Source organism: Epinephelus lanceolatus, chromosome 23, assembly GCF_041903045.1.
Source record: "Epinephelus lanceolatus isolate andai-2023 chromosome 23, ASM4190304v1, whole genome shotgun sequence".
NCBI classification, from domain to species: domain Eukaryota; kingdom Metazoa; phylum Chordata; class Actinopteri; order Perciformes; family Serranidae; genus Epinephelus; species Epinephelus lanceolatus.
In genome coordinates this window covers 16,627,985-16,643,015 of record NC_135756.1, presented here as the reverse complement: position 1 = coordinate 16,643,015, position 15,031 = coordinate 16,627,985, and the positions used below count along the sequence as shown (strand labels likewise).

Here is a 15,031-nt window from a genome sequence, read left to right as displayed (position 1 = left end):
AGCTCTACTGAAATGAGTTTTGAGATATAACTTTGAGTGCACATACACACACATTTTAAATACATTTAGTATGTTAATAACGGCTGTATTATAGCCCCTGTATATTGATTTGGTAGATCAGTAGTTCTCAGGAGGTCTGAGGACCAGCTGGGGGTCCTTAAGGGATATAAGGGAGAAACATTTCGGCTTCACACTCTTAAGGATGACTGCTTTTAATTTCATTTAAATTATCTTGGTCTGAATACTTTTAATGCACTTTAAATGCCCTATTGCTGAAATTCACTATCTAAACACACTTGCCTTGCCTTGGAGTAGGCACTGCTGGTGACTTTATCATGTATAATACCCTACAGGTGTATGAATCTGCACAAGCTACATGAGAGGAAACCTGTCAGGTGGGGGTCTGTGTTGTTTTGGGGGTCCTTGAGATGAGAAACTTTTGAGAAGGCCTGCCATAAGGCACATTCTTCCACTTGCAGAGGGGGATGGGAGGGGAGGTTTTGTTGCTCTGGCTCTCCCCCACCATGTGCATACCAGAGACAAAAAACAAGCAGACACTGAGCTGCAACTCGGGACACACAACACAGCCTCTGAAAGCTCTCATCACACACTTCACCGGGACTAAAATCACTCTTCGGGACACGTAGAGAGATGTAGGATAATTTATCATCTTATTTTTCTGCCAGAATAAAAGAGGGGGGCTATAGGGAGAAAAGGGGGTGGTGCATCTGAGCCAGAGATCCTATTACACACATCCAGACTTTTTCATGGCAAGTTTTTTGGAAGTGGGGGGAGGGCGAAGCTGCAACTTTCTCGGCCTGATGTCTTTTTCATACTCAGCCTAAAATGCTTCAAATGAACTCTTTATATGGTTTTAAATTGATGTTGCGTTTCTTTTAGAGTTGGGGACAGTGTTTTTGGAGCTGTTTGGATTTGGATGATGAAGGAATCCAGGAGGATCCAGCAGGGATCGGACGAGAAGCGCAGAATAAAAAAGTTTGGGAGGACTGCGAGAAAACTGTGAAGCGCCCTGCAGATTTCCCGCACCATGCCGCGTTTGGAAACTTGTTTTAAATCCAGTGAAGAAAACTTGATGTTTGGGGTACCTGGGAAACAGGAGAATTGAAGAATTCAAAGTGGTTTTATTTGTGCACAGCTGAATCTGTTCCTCCCCAAGATGTCTTCCCAGGGTCGGAGCCCCATTGTTGGATTTTACGGGATGCTTTGCGTCTGGGCTGCCGGGGCGGTGTTGTCTCCAAACGGGACCATATTTGAGGACAACTGCAAGAAAACCACAACCTGCGAGGCACTTAAATACAACACATGTCTGGGATCACCTTTACCATACACACACACTTCTCTGATCCTGGCGGAGGACTCAAGCACCCAAGAAGAGGCTTTTGAGAAGTTGACCATGTGGTCTGGTAAGATTTAATGGGTCCTAGTCAAGTTTCAAAGATGCTTAACCTCATTTTATTTAGTTTATATGTCGTAGAAGAAGAGTGCCAATCATCCTAGCGTTTTATATGTCGTAGAAGAAGAGTGCCAATCATACTAATATTTTATATGTCGTAGAAGAAGAGTGCCAATCATCCTAGCGTTTTATATGTTGTAGAAGAAGAGTGCTAATCATACTAATATTTTATATGTCGTAGAAGAAGAGTGCCAATCATCCTATCCTCCAAAAAGAAAACTGTTGTAAGAGAAAAAATATATAAAAATAATAAAAGGTAAAATATATATATATATATATATATATACACACACACACACACACACACACACACACACACATACATATATATATATATATATATATATATATATATATATATATATATATATATATATATGGTAAAATTAATTATTAAATGATTTACTTTTTTTTAATGTTAGTTAATCACAGAAAATAAATGCAAATATATACATATATATATAGTACTATTAATACCTATAGGGTCATTAGGAATCTTCATGTGACATAACTGACTTAAAGTACTTATAATAACTTCATAATTCACTATAAATCCATTATTGACTACCAGAAATACTCTGTAAATGTTGACATTAAAAAAACAATGAGAACTTGGCTTTCAAACTTTTATTTGCTGCAGTTAAAATAATAAATAAGTGTTTAAGGACATCAGCAATGGCGTCAGTTCCACTTCACAGGAACAGTCTGTGTTCTGTTTACATGTGATAATAATGTTAATTGGTATGACAATGGGTTGTGTGATACAGTGGAGCAGGAAATGAAGGGTTAAAAGCCATTAAAGGCAACAAAGGGAATCACTCATAGGTGTTAGGTAGCTAACAATAGGAGAGTTTCACTAATAAAAGGGTTTTAGATATTCTGCTTCACATTCATAAGCACTCACTAATGAGCTGTCAGAGCCAGGTCACTGCTTCACAGGCTCAAGGGCACTTAGATAACCCAGATCTGATGAGGAGCTTTATTTATAATGTTGGGCTTATTCTGGCTCCTGTGTAATTTACAGCAGATGGAGTCATGAGTCAGTCCATCAAAAGAAATGAATCAACAACTATTTTGATAATTGAATAATCGTTTCTGTCATGTTTTCAAGCACAACTGTCAAACAGTAGCAGGCTCCAGCTGCTTATATGTGGGAATTTGTTACTTTTATTTGTCATTGAAGGTGAATGAAGAATATTTGGGTTTTGGACTGTTGGTTGAACAAAAGAAGGAAACTGAAGATGTGACTTTGGACTCTGGGAAAATATGATGAGCATTTTTGGACATTTTATAGACTAACCAATTTATCGATTAATCATGTAAATAACTAGCAGATTATTCTTTAATGAAATATTTTCTAGTTGCAGTGTGTTCGTGTTCATGTTTACGAAATCTTTTTCATGCATACTGTTCCTTATTAAGCTGGATATTAAATTACAAAGAAACAATATTTTTGCTCTGTTAGAGGTTTAAATATGCTTTTGATTGTTTCTATCAAATTGTAGGCAGTTGCTGGAGACATTGTTACTCTATAAAATGTTGAGGAATCCTCAGAGATTGGTTTTAGTTGCTCATGTTTCACATTACAAACATTTCACAAAATCACACTCCATCATCAGGACTGTTCTCAAATACATCTTTGCAATGCCGTATGTCTTTATCACAATTGTGATCGTTAAAAACATAGGGCAGCAACTACCTGTTATTCTCCTTTATATTAAACAGCAGATAATTGATGATTCAGTTTGTCTATAAATTAGGGATGTACAATATTGGATTTTTCGCTGATATCTGATATGCCAACATGTAACAACTCATTTGACCATTAACCGATACTGATATCGATTTATCCACTTTTTTCCCCACCTAGATTTAGTGATCATTAAGTCTCTTCTGTAGAGGAATTACCATCCTACTATGCATGTATTTAACATACGAAATATTCATTCATTGTGCAAATTTTAAAAAAGCATGTTGGCTGATTCTGATTGTTGATTTTAAAGCTGATATTGGCCGACATTGATGACATGCCAATGTTATCGTGCATCCGTACTTTAAAATGTCAGATGATGAAAGATGCTGATCACAATTTCCTAGAGCCCTTCAAAATGCTTGTTTTGTTCGCCCAACATTATCACATTAAAGGGCCCTTCACCCATTTTCAAAATTCATATATGCCATTCCTATAGAGTGTGCCAGGGCTGACGTCAAAACCTGGAAGTTTAGCATCGCGCTGGTTCCCGGAAGAGAAAGTGAATGTGATTTTTGCATTGCGTTTTGGATTATGTCAGAAAATAAGCTCTGTGGCTAACACAAGTTTATGATACTTACAGGTTTTGTTCAGCGAGATAATCTTCACATATGAACACCTTTCATACCGCATTTGAAGCTTAAATGCAATCGCCAGAAGTAAAAAGCTAACGTTAGGCTTTAACGGACTACATGACTACTCCATGGTCGCATGACTCTTGGCGTTACCGCCACTAAGCTTTAGGGCTGCCACGATTAGTCGACTAATCGATGACTAATCGACTATTAAAATAATCAGTGACTGTTTTAGTAGTCGACTAATCAGTTTGAGTCATTTTTCATAGAAAAGTACTATAAAAGTACCCCAAAATACTCTTGCTGCAGCTTCTTACCTTCAGATATTGGCAGCTTTATACACTCTCCTGTGACAATGAACTAAAACCCTTTGGCGTGAGTATGAAACAAGACATTAGATGACGTAATTTTGGGGTTTGGGCGAGACAGACCGACATTTTTCAACATTTTAACACATTTTTCAATGAAATGATTAGTCGACTAATCGAAGAAATAATCGACAGATTAGTCGACAATGAAAATAATCGTTAGTTGCAGCCCTACTAAGCTTTCAACTCATTTCAGCCGCTTTATTTTAAAATCATTGTATAATGGGGAAATCAGACTGTTTAAGCTAAATAAGAAGCTGTAATGACGGACTGCCAGCACTCTCGCCTGTTCGGGGGTGATGACGTTTAATGTCCCCGACAGGGTTTGTAGTCATATTGAGCAACTTGTTAGCAACCGCCTTTTTTACGACACATAAAAGCTTCAAAATTCACAAGTAGGGTATTTACTGATGTGTTTTATGTCGTAGAACAAAACCTGAAACTCGCTTAAGCTTTTGTTAACCACAGACCTTATTTGAGGCATTTTACCAAAATACCATTCAAAAAACGTATTGACTTTTAGACGAGAGAACCGAAGTGCTAAAAGCGCTAACGGAGTTCCGGGTTTACTGGCACATTTTATGGTCTAAGACAGTCCAAAATTATTGCTAAACATAAAAACTCTCTCCCGAATCTTAAACACTAGAGTGCCAAAACTCTGTGTGTGTGTGTTGTGTGATCCATTTGCACTGGGAAGTTGTAATTTTCTGGACATTTCAACTAGAACACCACCTGAAGTGGATTCCATAATCAGGAAGTCACAGGAACCTCAACAGTAGTTAAAGCTGCAGCAATATATTGTTTATTGGCACTTTTGAAGTCTTATTTGTGTCTAAGTAAAACAGTTGTACTCATAGTCCTGCTCAGCTTTAAGCCTTCTATTCTGTCCTAGGTCTGCGGAACGCTCCTCGCTGTTGGTCGGTCATCCAGCCTTTACTCTGTGCCGTCTACATGCCCAAATGTGAGAACGGTCGGGTGGAGCTGCCCAGCCAGAGCCTGTGTTTGGCTACACGTCGACCATGTAGCATCGTGGACCAGGAGAGAGGCTGGCCCAACTTCCTCAAATGTGACAAATTCCCTGTGGGCTGTTCGGTACGCTTTATTCTTATGTAACGTTGTGAGGCACTTCATTGATCCCCAAAGGGAAATGTCTTTCTCACTGCAGGTCAGAGGTCAGGGTACACAAACAGACCTGTTACTGTATTCTAGCTAAAGTTAGAGGCTCACCTTTCACCTTGTGTCCTCTGGGTGCAGAATGAGGTCCAGAAGCTGAAGTTCAACATGTCAGGCCAGTGTGAAGCTCCCCTGGTGAAGACAGACATTCAGTCCAGTTGGTACAAAGATGTGGAGGGCTGCGGGATCCAGTGTGACAACCCTCTGTTCACTGAAGAGGAGCACAATGACATGCACGCCTACATCGCTTACTTCGGCACCATCACCCTCCTCTGCACCTTCTTCACCCTGGTGAGACATAACTACAGTACCCATAATTCTGTCCGATGTCTTCTTTTCAAACTTCTTCTGACTCTCAACATGTCCTCCGTTTCAGGCCACGTTTCTTGCCGACTGGAAGAACTCCAACCGCTACCCAGCTGTCATTCTCTTCTACATCAACGCCTGTTTCTTTGTGGGCAGTATAGGCTGGCTGGCACAGTTCCTGGATGGAGCGCGTGAAGAGATTGTGTGCAAGAGCGACAACACCATGCGACTCGGAGAGCCCTCGTAAGTGGTGCTGCTTTCATGTATCATCATCATGCATCAGTCAAGAGATGAGAGATCATTCCCAACTAGAAAATTCAACTTCAAAATCGTCTTAATGTTTGTTTGTTCTCGACAGGTCTTCGGAGACACTGTCATGTGTCACCATCTTCATCATCGTGTACTACTCCCTGATGTCGGGTGTGATTTGGTTCGTCATGCTGACCTATGCCTGGCACACGTCCTTCAAAGCCCTGGGCACCACCCACCAGCCACTGTCTGGCAGAACCTCCTACTTCCACATGGTCACCTGGTCCATCCCCTTCGTCCTCACTGTGGCCATCCTGGCTATCGCTGAGGTGCGTAGGGAGCTGTTCACCTCATATAGTCTGATACTCTGAGACTGGAAAATGTTTTCTAGTCTTAAGAAAAGATCTAAATTGTTATTGCTGTGTCATGTGGTGCTCCACAGGTGGACGGAGACTCAGTGAGTGGGATATGTTTTGTGGGCTACAAGAACTACAGATACCGTGCTGGGTTTGTGCTGGCTCCCATCGGAGTGGTGCTTGTTGTCGGTGGTTACTTCCTCATTCGGGGTGAGTAGATAGTTTCTTTCAAGTCAAACAACTAAATCCTTGGAAAAGCTGTTTTAGCTCTTCCATCCAAAGCTGTCAAGCTTTGTTATGTTTGAGAAGTGACCACCAACTGATTCAGTGCATTTCTCTTGTTAGGTGTCATGACTTTGTTTTCCATCAAGAGTAACCACCCAGGTCTACTGAGTGAGAAAGCTGCCAGCAAAATCAACGAGACGATGCTGAGACTTGGTATGTCCTCTACTCTATTATCTTTTGGCATTTCATTTGTCATTTGTTGGTTATGATCAGACCAATAACCGAGGTCAATCTGAGTATTAGGTGAAAAAATGAAATGTTAAAGAGTCTTTAGCAGCACATCATTGGGCACTCTAAACACAGAGGGGTGAATTCACAAAGAATTGATTGTGGTGGCTGAAAGCACCATAAATTGCGCATCACTTGTAACTGCTATCTGCCACGTCTCAAGGTCTGATTTAGGAAAGTTATTGCTCGAATGGATTTACAGCGCAAACATGCCCATAAAGTGTAGCTGAGTGCAGTTTGCCAGGGTTTTTTTTTGGTTTGTTTTTTGCAAACGAGCATTGAGACGCTATTTGCTTGGCAGCGCAGGTCTTATTTCTGCAGGTTTGACCACAAAAGCTGTGCAACCCTTTTGTGAATTTGCCCCAGAATGTGATCATTCCCAACATACTAATTTTGGACTAATATCTCTGGGCAAGAAAAATACAAATTACTACTGAATGAATGAATGAACTTTATTTATACAGCGCTTTTCATAAACAGAAGACCAAAGTGCTTTACAGTTCAGCGACAGTGACAAAGAGCAAAGAAATAAAACCATACAATTATACAGCGCTCATTCAGGGAGAAAAGAGAAGAATAAATACATTAATCAATCAATAATTAATTAATCAAGTAATAAAAAATACTTATGAAGAATTAAAACAGATAGCTGCTAGTTATAGGCCATATTAAAAAGTTATGTTTTGAGTCACTGTTTAAAACTGTCCACTGAGCCAGCAAGTCTGATATTCAAAGGCAGGGTGTTCCATATTTTTGGGCTGTGGTATCTAAAAGCAGCATCCCTAAAGGTTTTTGTAATGACATTAGGAACAGTTAAAAGAGCAGCTGTGGAGGATCTCAGGGTTAATGGAGGGACATAAGCTAATAGAGAATCTGTTATATGGGAGAGGGTGATGCCTTTAAGAGCCTTAACAACCAACAGAAAGATTTTAAAATCAATTCTCAAAGATACTGGGAGCTATATGGTCTCTCTGTTTAGTTTTTCTTCAAACTTTTTTTTTTTTTTTTTTTTTTTGCAATGAGGTAGGCTAGTGTATAGAGGGTTAAAATAGTCAAGACGACTGGACACAAAAGCATGAACAAGCTTCTCAAAATTTCGCTGGCTCAGTAAAGGTCACACCATAGCTGTAAAATTGAAATAAGGATCTAAAATGACACTGAGGTTTCCTACTTCAGGTCGTGTTTGTTTTCTGCCCCTTTATCAATGATTTAACCAGTAGTCTATTTTACGATAGACTCCTGATTAGATTAGATTCCATCATCTTCTTAGGTGGATTGTCCTCTCTGTATGATTGCTATTGGGAGTGACGCGTCTGGTATCTCACATCTGATCTGTTGTTCTGTTTCTCCTCGTCAGGTATCTTTGGATTCCTCGCCTTTGGCTTTGTTTTCATCACCTTCGGCTGCCACTTCTACGACTTCTTCAACCAGGCTGAATGGGAGAGGAGCTTTAGAGAATATGTGCTGTAAGTTTTTATTGTCCTTCTTCTTTAGGTGGCAAAAAGACCTGTGATTTATTACACACCTGCAAACCCTCCACACAGAAATCCACAAACTGATGCTGTTGAGTCTCCAAAACCGCTGCGCAACCGCTCAGCTTACAGTGGTGAATGTAGCCCTATTTCTCCACACTGTTGACACTGGCTGGATTGGAATTAATTTAGCCTCAAAAATGTAAACCGCTCTCTCCTTTGCCCCGACATGTAAAAGACTTGCTTATTTACCAGATTCAGCGTTTGAATGTACCTCAGTTATATGGCTAGAAGGTGTGGGAGGCACATGTGGCGTGGTCGACACATAGACCGATCATCTGTGTGATGTTTTCAACAGGTGTGAAGCCAACGTGACAATCGCCTCTCAGACCAACAAGCCGATCCCAGAGTGCACCATCAAGAACCGGCCCAGCCTGATGGTGGAGAAAATCAACCTGTTCTCCATGTTTGGGACGGGAATAGCGATGAGCACCTGGGTCTGGACCAAGGCCACCATCCTCATCTGGAAGCGGACCTGGTGCAAGTAAGCAAAGACTTTCTTTCAATCCCTTTATCAGTCTCTGATCACTGCTCATGTTCACATCATGGCTGCCTGCCTGTCCGCGTCCATATATGGTTTTAAAGATATGATAACAGTGTGGAAAAGTCCCAAACATGCACCAACCAAGCAGACTCTCCCTGTCAGAGATTTTCACCCTGATCATTTGAAAGAATGGAGGCATAAATTTGGTCAAGTGTGTTAATCCCTGGTTTTGTAACAGTGCTCACAAGGCCTCACTGTGACTTGGATTTTGCTCACAGGACTTAGGTTCCATCCAGCTTTGAACAAAAGCTTCGTGAAATTATTGTTTTCAGTTTAGGCTTAAGACCGTCTCATCCAGACTGACGTAAAATCAGACATGTAGGAAATCAGCGTCTTGCCCAGTGTCACATGGCTGCTGATGGCATGAAACGTGTCATACTCAGTCTTTTAACTGTCAGACAGTGTCAGTGTCTCTGTCTGAACCTGCTTTATGTTCCTGTGTCAGGATCATTGGCCGTAGTGACAATGAACCCAAGAGGATCAAGAAGAGCAAGATGATCGCCAAGGCATTTGCGATGAGGAAGGAGCTTCACAAGGACCCAGAGAAGGAGCTGTCCTTCAGCATGCACACCGTGTCCCATGAGGGACCAGTGGGTGAGTCATTAAAAATAATTTATTCTGAGTAAACTGAAGTTCGGATAAATTAGAGTGTAATTTTTCCTTGAGAGAACAGAAAACAGAGCTGACTTTTTGAGATACTTTGCTGATTTTTAACCAGTTTTGCATCATAGCAATGTGGGTAGTATGCGTAAATGAACTATGGTAAACTTTCCTCCATCTTATCAGCATTGTGTGTCATCTGGCGATTTTAGCTTGCACTAGGGCTGTTGCTTCAACTGCAAATTGTACTTTGGCATTTTCATATGCAGGTCACCTCAGACACAAGGTGTATAGAAGTGGATCAAGAGTGAGGCCTGGCTCTTTCTATCTCTCAAACTCAGACCAAACTCAGATCAATATTCTGTCACTGTATTGCCTGTTTCTCACCCAAAATGTCTTCAGAAAAATATTTTAGGCAACTGTTTAACTGTAACTTGAGATTGTTTGACTCAAGCCAGTCGCCATATTGTTTCCTGTGGAAAAACAGCCAAGCTTGCATTGTTGCTGCATTTATGCGCTCCCCGGGTGGCAGGTCAGCCGTTACTTAGGAAATACGGGTCCCAAAAGTGGGCCCCTCATCCACACCCAACGGTGTACATTTTTTACTTCCTGCGAATATAATCCCATATATTTTTTATCTACTTGTACTTGTATATACTGTTAATACCTTGTTTTCTTAATTTGGAAAGCAGAGGTAGTTACATGTTTGGAGAAAAGTAAAATCAAACATTGGTTAAATCATAAGATGAAATCAGGAGTGAACAAATGATTGTTTGTCTTCATTTATTCATTTAATCTTGACAGCTACTTAAGTCAAATATTGGTCAAATTGTGCGCAGAACTGAAGTAGTGTAAAGAATATGTGGCTGTCAGCTCACAGTTTTCCAGTCATAACCAATTTATGGAATTCCAAAAATTTAGTGTACCATTGGATCATCCCCTAAAGCTATTGAAGTATTGTCTTATCCGACTGATGCTAATAAATACCTTTTCTAACTCATCTAGGTCATTCTACGTGGACAGCAACTAACAGTTACAACCTAGAACCAAAACTCTGCAACTCAAGTACCAACATTTTTGCCTACTATACAAGTTGTTGTGACCTAAGGGGCTGTTTGTGTTAATTTTCCTAGTCGGTAACTCATTGCTCAGATTATTCTGACATTCTTTTACCTCTTGAGCAACAGCCACAGCCCTTCTTCTCTGTTTTGTCTGGTCAAATAACACTAGCTTTAAAAGTATTTGAATCTTTCTACTACATTGACAGCTCAGTTTTATTAAGAGACCATCTTTCAAACACTAAAATACATTTTCAAGTTTGTGTGAATGTTTGCTTTATTGACCACTACTTGGGTTAAAAATCCAAACAGTGGAAGCCACATCTGGTGACGTTTGCACACTTCCATCTTGTGGTTAATAACTGAAACTGCAGGGCATCTTACTTAATGATTTATAGTGGAAATAAGACCTCATGTATGCATATCATTCATAGGATGCTCCGTGTTTTACCTCCATAGCAAAGGATTGCTTCACCAAAAATACAAAAGATAGATTCTCATTTACACCTGGAAGTATCAAGCCATGCAGATATACTTGGGTTTCCAACTAGGGACTATTTCTTACACAGTGTTCCTAACCAGGACATGCTGTGCTGTGAGTCCCACAAACAATATGCTGCTAATATCCATTGTGTTGTGGTAATATAATGTCAAAAGTGGCGCCATGTGTGCTGATGTAAAGAACCACTGTATGTTCTTTTCTTAAAAATTTGGCCCGAAAAGATTTTCCATTTGCTTTCTTGTGGCACAGAGACCATGCCGTCAGGGACAACTGTTATGTCTGTAGCTAAGAAGTGCATGACACATTCCTCCGCTCATGTAAGCTGTGAGGCTGCTGCGGCTGCCGTGCTTGTTTAGCTTGGAGCAGTTCAGAGCTATAGAGGCGCAGCAGGGGAGCCATTAAGTGTACGTTGGGTTTGAACTGTCCTCAGTTGTCCCTAAATGGAGAGTTTGTGGCTTGTCTTTTCTCATTCATAGCTGGAATCAATTTTGAGCTAAATGAGCCTTCGAATGACATGTCGTCAGCATGGGCGCAGCATGTGACTAAGATGGTGGCCAGGCGAGGTGCCATCCTGCCTCAGGACATCTCTGTGACTCCGACTGGTACACCAGGTGAGAGCGGGAGGTCATTACACCTACTGCTTTACATCCCTCCCTCTTGCCTGTCTTCTGTTTATCCCTCTTCACCTTTTTTTTCTATCTTTTTTTTAATCTTCTTTTGTTGATTGTCGACTTATTTTCTGTTGTTTCCTCATAGTGCCACCTCCAGAGGAGAGGAACAGGCTGTGGATGGTGGAGGCTGAGATTTCACCAGAGATGATAAAGAGGAAAAAAAAGAAGAAGAAGAGGAAGAAGGAGGTGCGTCCAGCAGAAGAGGCGGTGGAGCACCAGGCTTATCGACAGCGCGAGTTCGGTCGCAGCTCCGTGCCTCGCCTGCCCAAACTGCCGTGCCACCCCAGTCTGGTCGCTAACCTGCAGGAACAGCAGAAGCTGGAGGAGGAGGTCCTGCCGGGGTCCTTCCCAGATTTCCAACACTCCCACCCTCTGTCCTGTGAGGAGAGGTGTCCCTACCCTCCCTACCAGAGCAGTCGAAACAGCTATGGCCTGCTCTCTAACCCTCTAACCTTCAACGACCGCCCGGAGGATCTGGGTCTCGGCCCACGCTGCCTGCCCTCAGCCTCCACCTGGCAGCCCAGTGGGCCTTCCCGCTACCCTGGGGAGATGGATCTTACAGACGGGCTGTCTGAGAGGTTGGCCCACGTGGCTCGGGTGCCGGCAGGCCGAAGGGCCGGCTATGGACCCATTCACTCCAGGACCAATTTAATGGAGGCAGAGCTTATGGATGCTGACTCTGACTTCTAAGAGCAGTGCTCCAATATATATCTTAGTGGTGCACAGACAGTGAGCGACAAAAAGTGCTGGATACTTTCAAACTTCTTACTAAAGTGCATCCAGTTCCTAATACCCAGAGGTCAAGATGGAACTAAGCTGGTCAGTTTTTTATTGTCTTATTTTTTTCTTCTCCTTTTTTTAATTTAGACAAAACAAAGGGATAAAGTGAAAAAATATGTTGTGAATAAGTTAATGAAAAAAATATTTTTTTATACTTTATTTGTGTCCAAGAAAATTTCAAAGGCAACTCCATGATGGCAAGACAAATGAGGCAGCTAAACGTTATGTGGCTTGAAACAGATATTTTTATTCTGACAGCACCCTGTGCATTCATCAGCTAGTATCAGCCCAGCCCCGTCGCAACATTTAACTAAATGTGGCATGTTGATTATTGACACAGTCAACTTGGGTTTTGAATTATCGGTAAGGACATTTGAAGATGAAGGCAGTGAAAGTCAATTATGTTCTTTATTTGTACTGTCCCAGCCAGGGCAGTAAGACCTGACTCATACAGAAGACCATACAGGTACAAAAAGAAATGCTACGGGCTACTTGCAAATACTGTTCAACCCAGGTCTTCTTTTGTGTTATATTTTTGTTTTTAGGACTCACTTTCTCTCCTCCCACCACTTAGCCATCAATTACTTCTGTGTATGTACAGTTAATTTGAGGTACTAACCATTATCTCCCTCTCCTAATAATACTTATATCACAGAATCTATACAGAGAGACTTTGAGAGGCTTCTTTAATCATTTGTGACACATGTTATGACTTACACAGAAGCCAGGAGGTACAGAGAAATGGTTAAATATGTATAAAATGACTCATTTTGTACACTCATTTACTTCAGATTTTTACCCAAATTATTATCTTGCCTTTACTTTTCTCAATTTATTTGTCATCTGCAAAGTAATAGTGACATGATTTATTTAAAGAAAAACTTAAAACCAGGCTGAAAAGCTGTGTTTTTTGCTCCCCTCTTCTGGTTAAAGTATTAGCACACCAATAACACCACAGACGGTATAAAATAATGGACATACCCACCATGGCATCACCCACTGGTTTGTGGACTCCTGTTTTGAAGCATTTAGCATTTTGGCCGTCGCCATCTTGGATTTTTGGAGCCAAAAGTGACCATATTTGGATGACAGGCTGGAGATAACCCCAACGCTAGCAGCTAGCTTGGTTAGCATGGTGTATTTACAGCTATGGTTAGCTGTGATAATGCTTAAGTTAAAACTATCAAAACAAAATGTACTTTTCAAAATGACTCCTTAGAGGGTCTTTTAGTACAACCTAATGTTGAACAGGACTTTTTTAGGTGACAAGATGTGACAGTTAACTTTCATGAACTGAAAACACACTGAAATAGCAACAGCTATGGCTACCGCTACACTCTGTGAGTCTGGGGTTACACCATGGTTATGTTACCTAATAAATGTGGCTTCCATTGTGCAGAACTTTAAGCCTTAATAACATTTTAACAGGCGAGTTATATAAAAATGTACCCTCTATACATTTGTCATGAATGGGAAATTAGCTTTAGAGACCAAAACTGTCTTTTATAACAGGCTGTAAACATGTTTATTTCTGCTTTAAGGTCTAAAATGGAGGTCTATGGGGATTATTTGGCTTCTGGAGCCAGCCTCAAGTGGTCATTCAAGGTTTTGCGGTTTTTGGCACTTCCATGTTGGCTTCATTTTTCAGCCCTGGAGGTCACCGCTCGGTTGAACCTCTAATCAACTCAACAGTGATGTCACCAAATCTCAAAGCACAGTTGGACATCACTAGCAAGGTGAAAAGTTAAACCACTAGAGGTCAGCAAAGACAAGACATCAGTGGGTGTTTTAAGTTAATCGTTAAGGATACAAAGTTACTGAGCTAAAATACATACTAACTACTAACACTAATGGTGCAATAAACCAACAGTTAGCTTCTTATTTGCTCTGAGAAAAAGACTGAAATGAATGGAAAGGCCGTCTTTTTCAAAATGAGTTCTCCTTGTATATTTCAGAACATTTTTTCTTGTTGAAAGTGTTATTTTTTTACAGCAGTATTTCTACTTTTGTTACCCTGTTGTACATATTCAATCTAAACTGGGCGTCATATATGTTTTTTCTCCTCTTCAGTCCAGTTGAAAATCTTTTCTACGATGTATTTTAGACTACAGTGGGCTTAGACGTCACTTTTTTCCTACATGCTTCTCATTTTCAGTGTGTCTGTTTCTACATGTGTGTACTGTACATAGGTTGTTCATAGATTCCTCAACAAGGGTATTATTTGTACAGATTTATATATCAAATCACTTGATTACTCTGCTGATATGATAAATAAAAAGGGAAGAGTCAACTATGCTATAAAAAGTTGTCACTGTATGTGTGCTGTAACCAAAATTTCACCTAGTATTTTAATTTTACACTTAATGTGGATAAAAGATGCTGAAGTAGACTGTGATAGGCCGCTTCTTAGTCGATGCTAATTAGTTTGTCTAATGTGTCTAGTTATTCATGTCACGTGTGTTTAATGGAGAATTATTTATGTTATCAGTAGTTACCACACTGCTATGGATTCAGTTTGGCAACATCTGCCCAAAATGTTCATGTTCAAAGATTATTAGGAGACTAAATGAAGATTACTTT

At 40.6% G+C, this 15,031-nt stretch overlaps 1 protein-coding gene across 1 annotated transcript; it reads left to right on the top strand.

The window, feature by feature from the left end:
- The first annotated feature begins 961 nt into the window (after positions 1-961).
- smo (smoothened, frizzled class receptor) lies at positions 962-12,501 on the top strand. Its single transcript, XM_033615047.2, has 12 exons — positions 962-1,424; positions 5,060-5,259; positions 5,422-5,631; positions 5,717-5,889; positions 6,005-6,224; positions 6,338-6,461; positions 6,597-6,689; positions 8,122-8,230; positions 8,595-8,780; positions 9,286-9,434; positions 11,477-11,611; positions 11,757-12,501. Exons 1-12 carry the CDS (start codon positions 1,178-1,180, stop codon positions 12,359-12,361), a joined length of 2,451 nt encoding a protein of 816 aa, XP_033470938.2. The 5' UTR covers positions 962-1,177; the 3' UTR covers positions 12,362-12,501.
- The last annotated feature ends 2,530 nt before the right edge of the window (positions 12,502-15,031 follow it).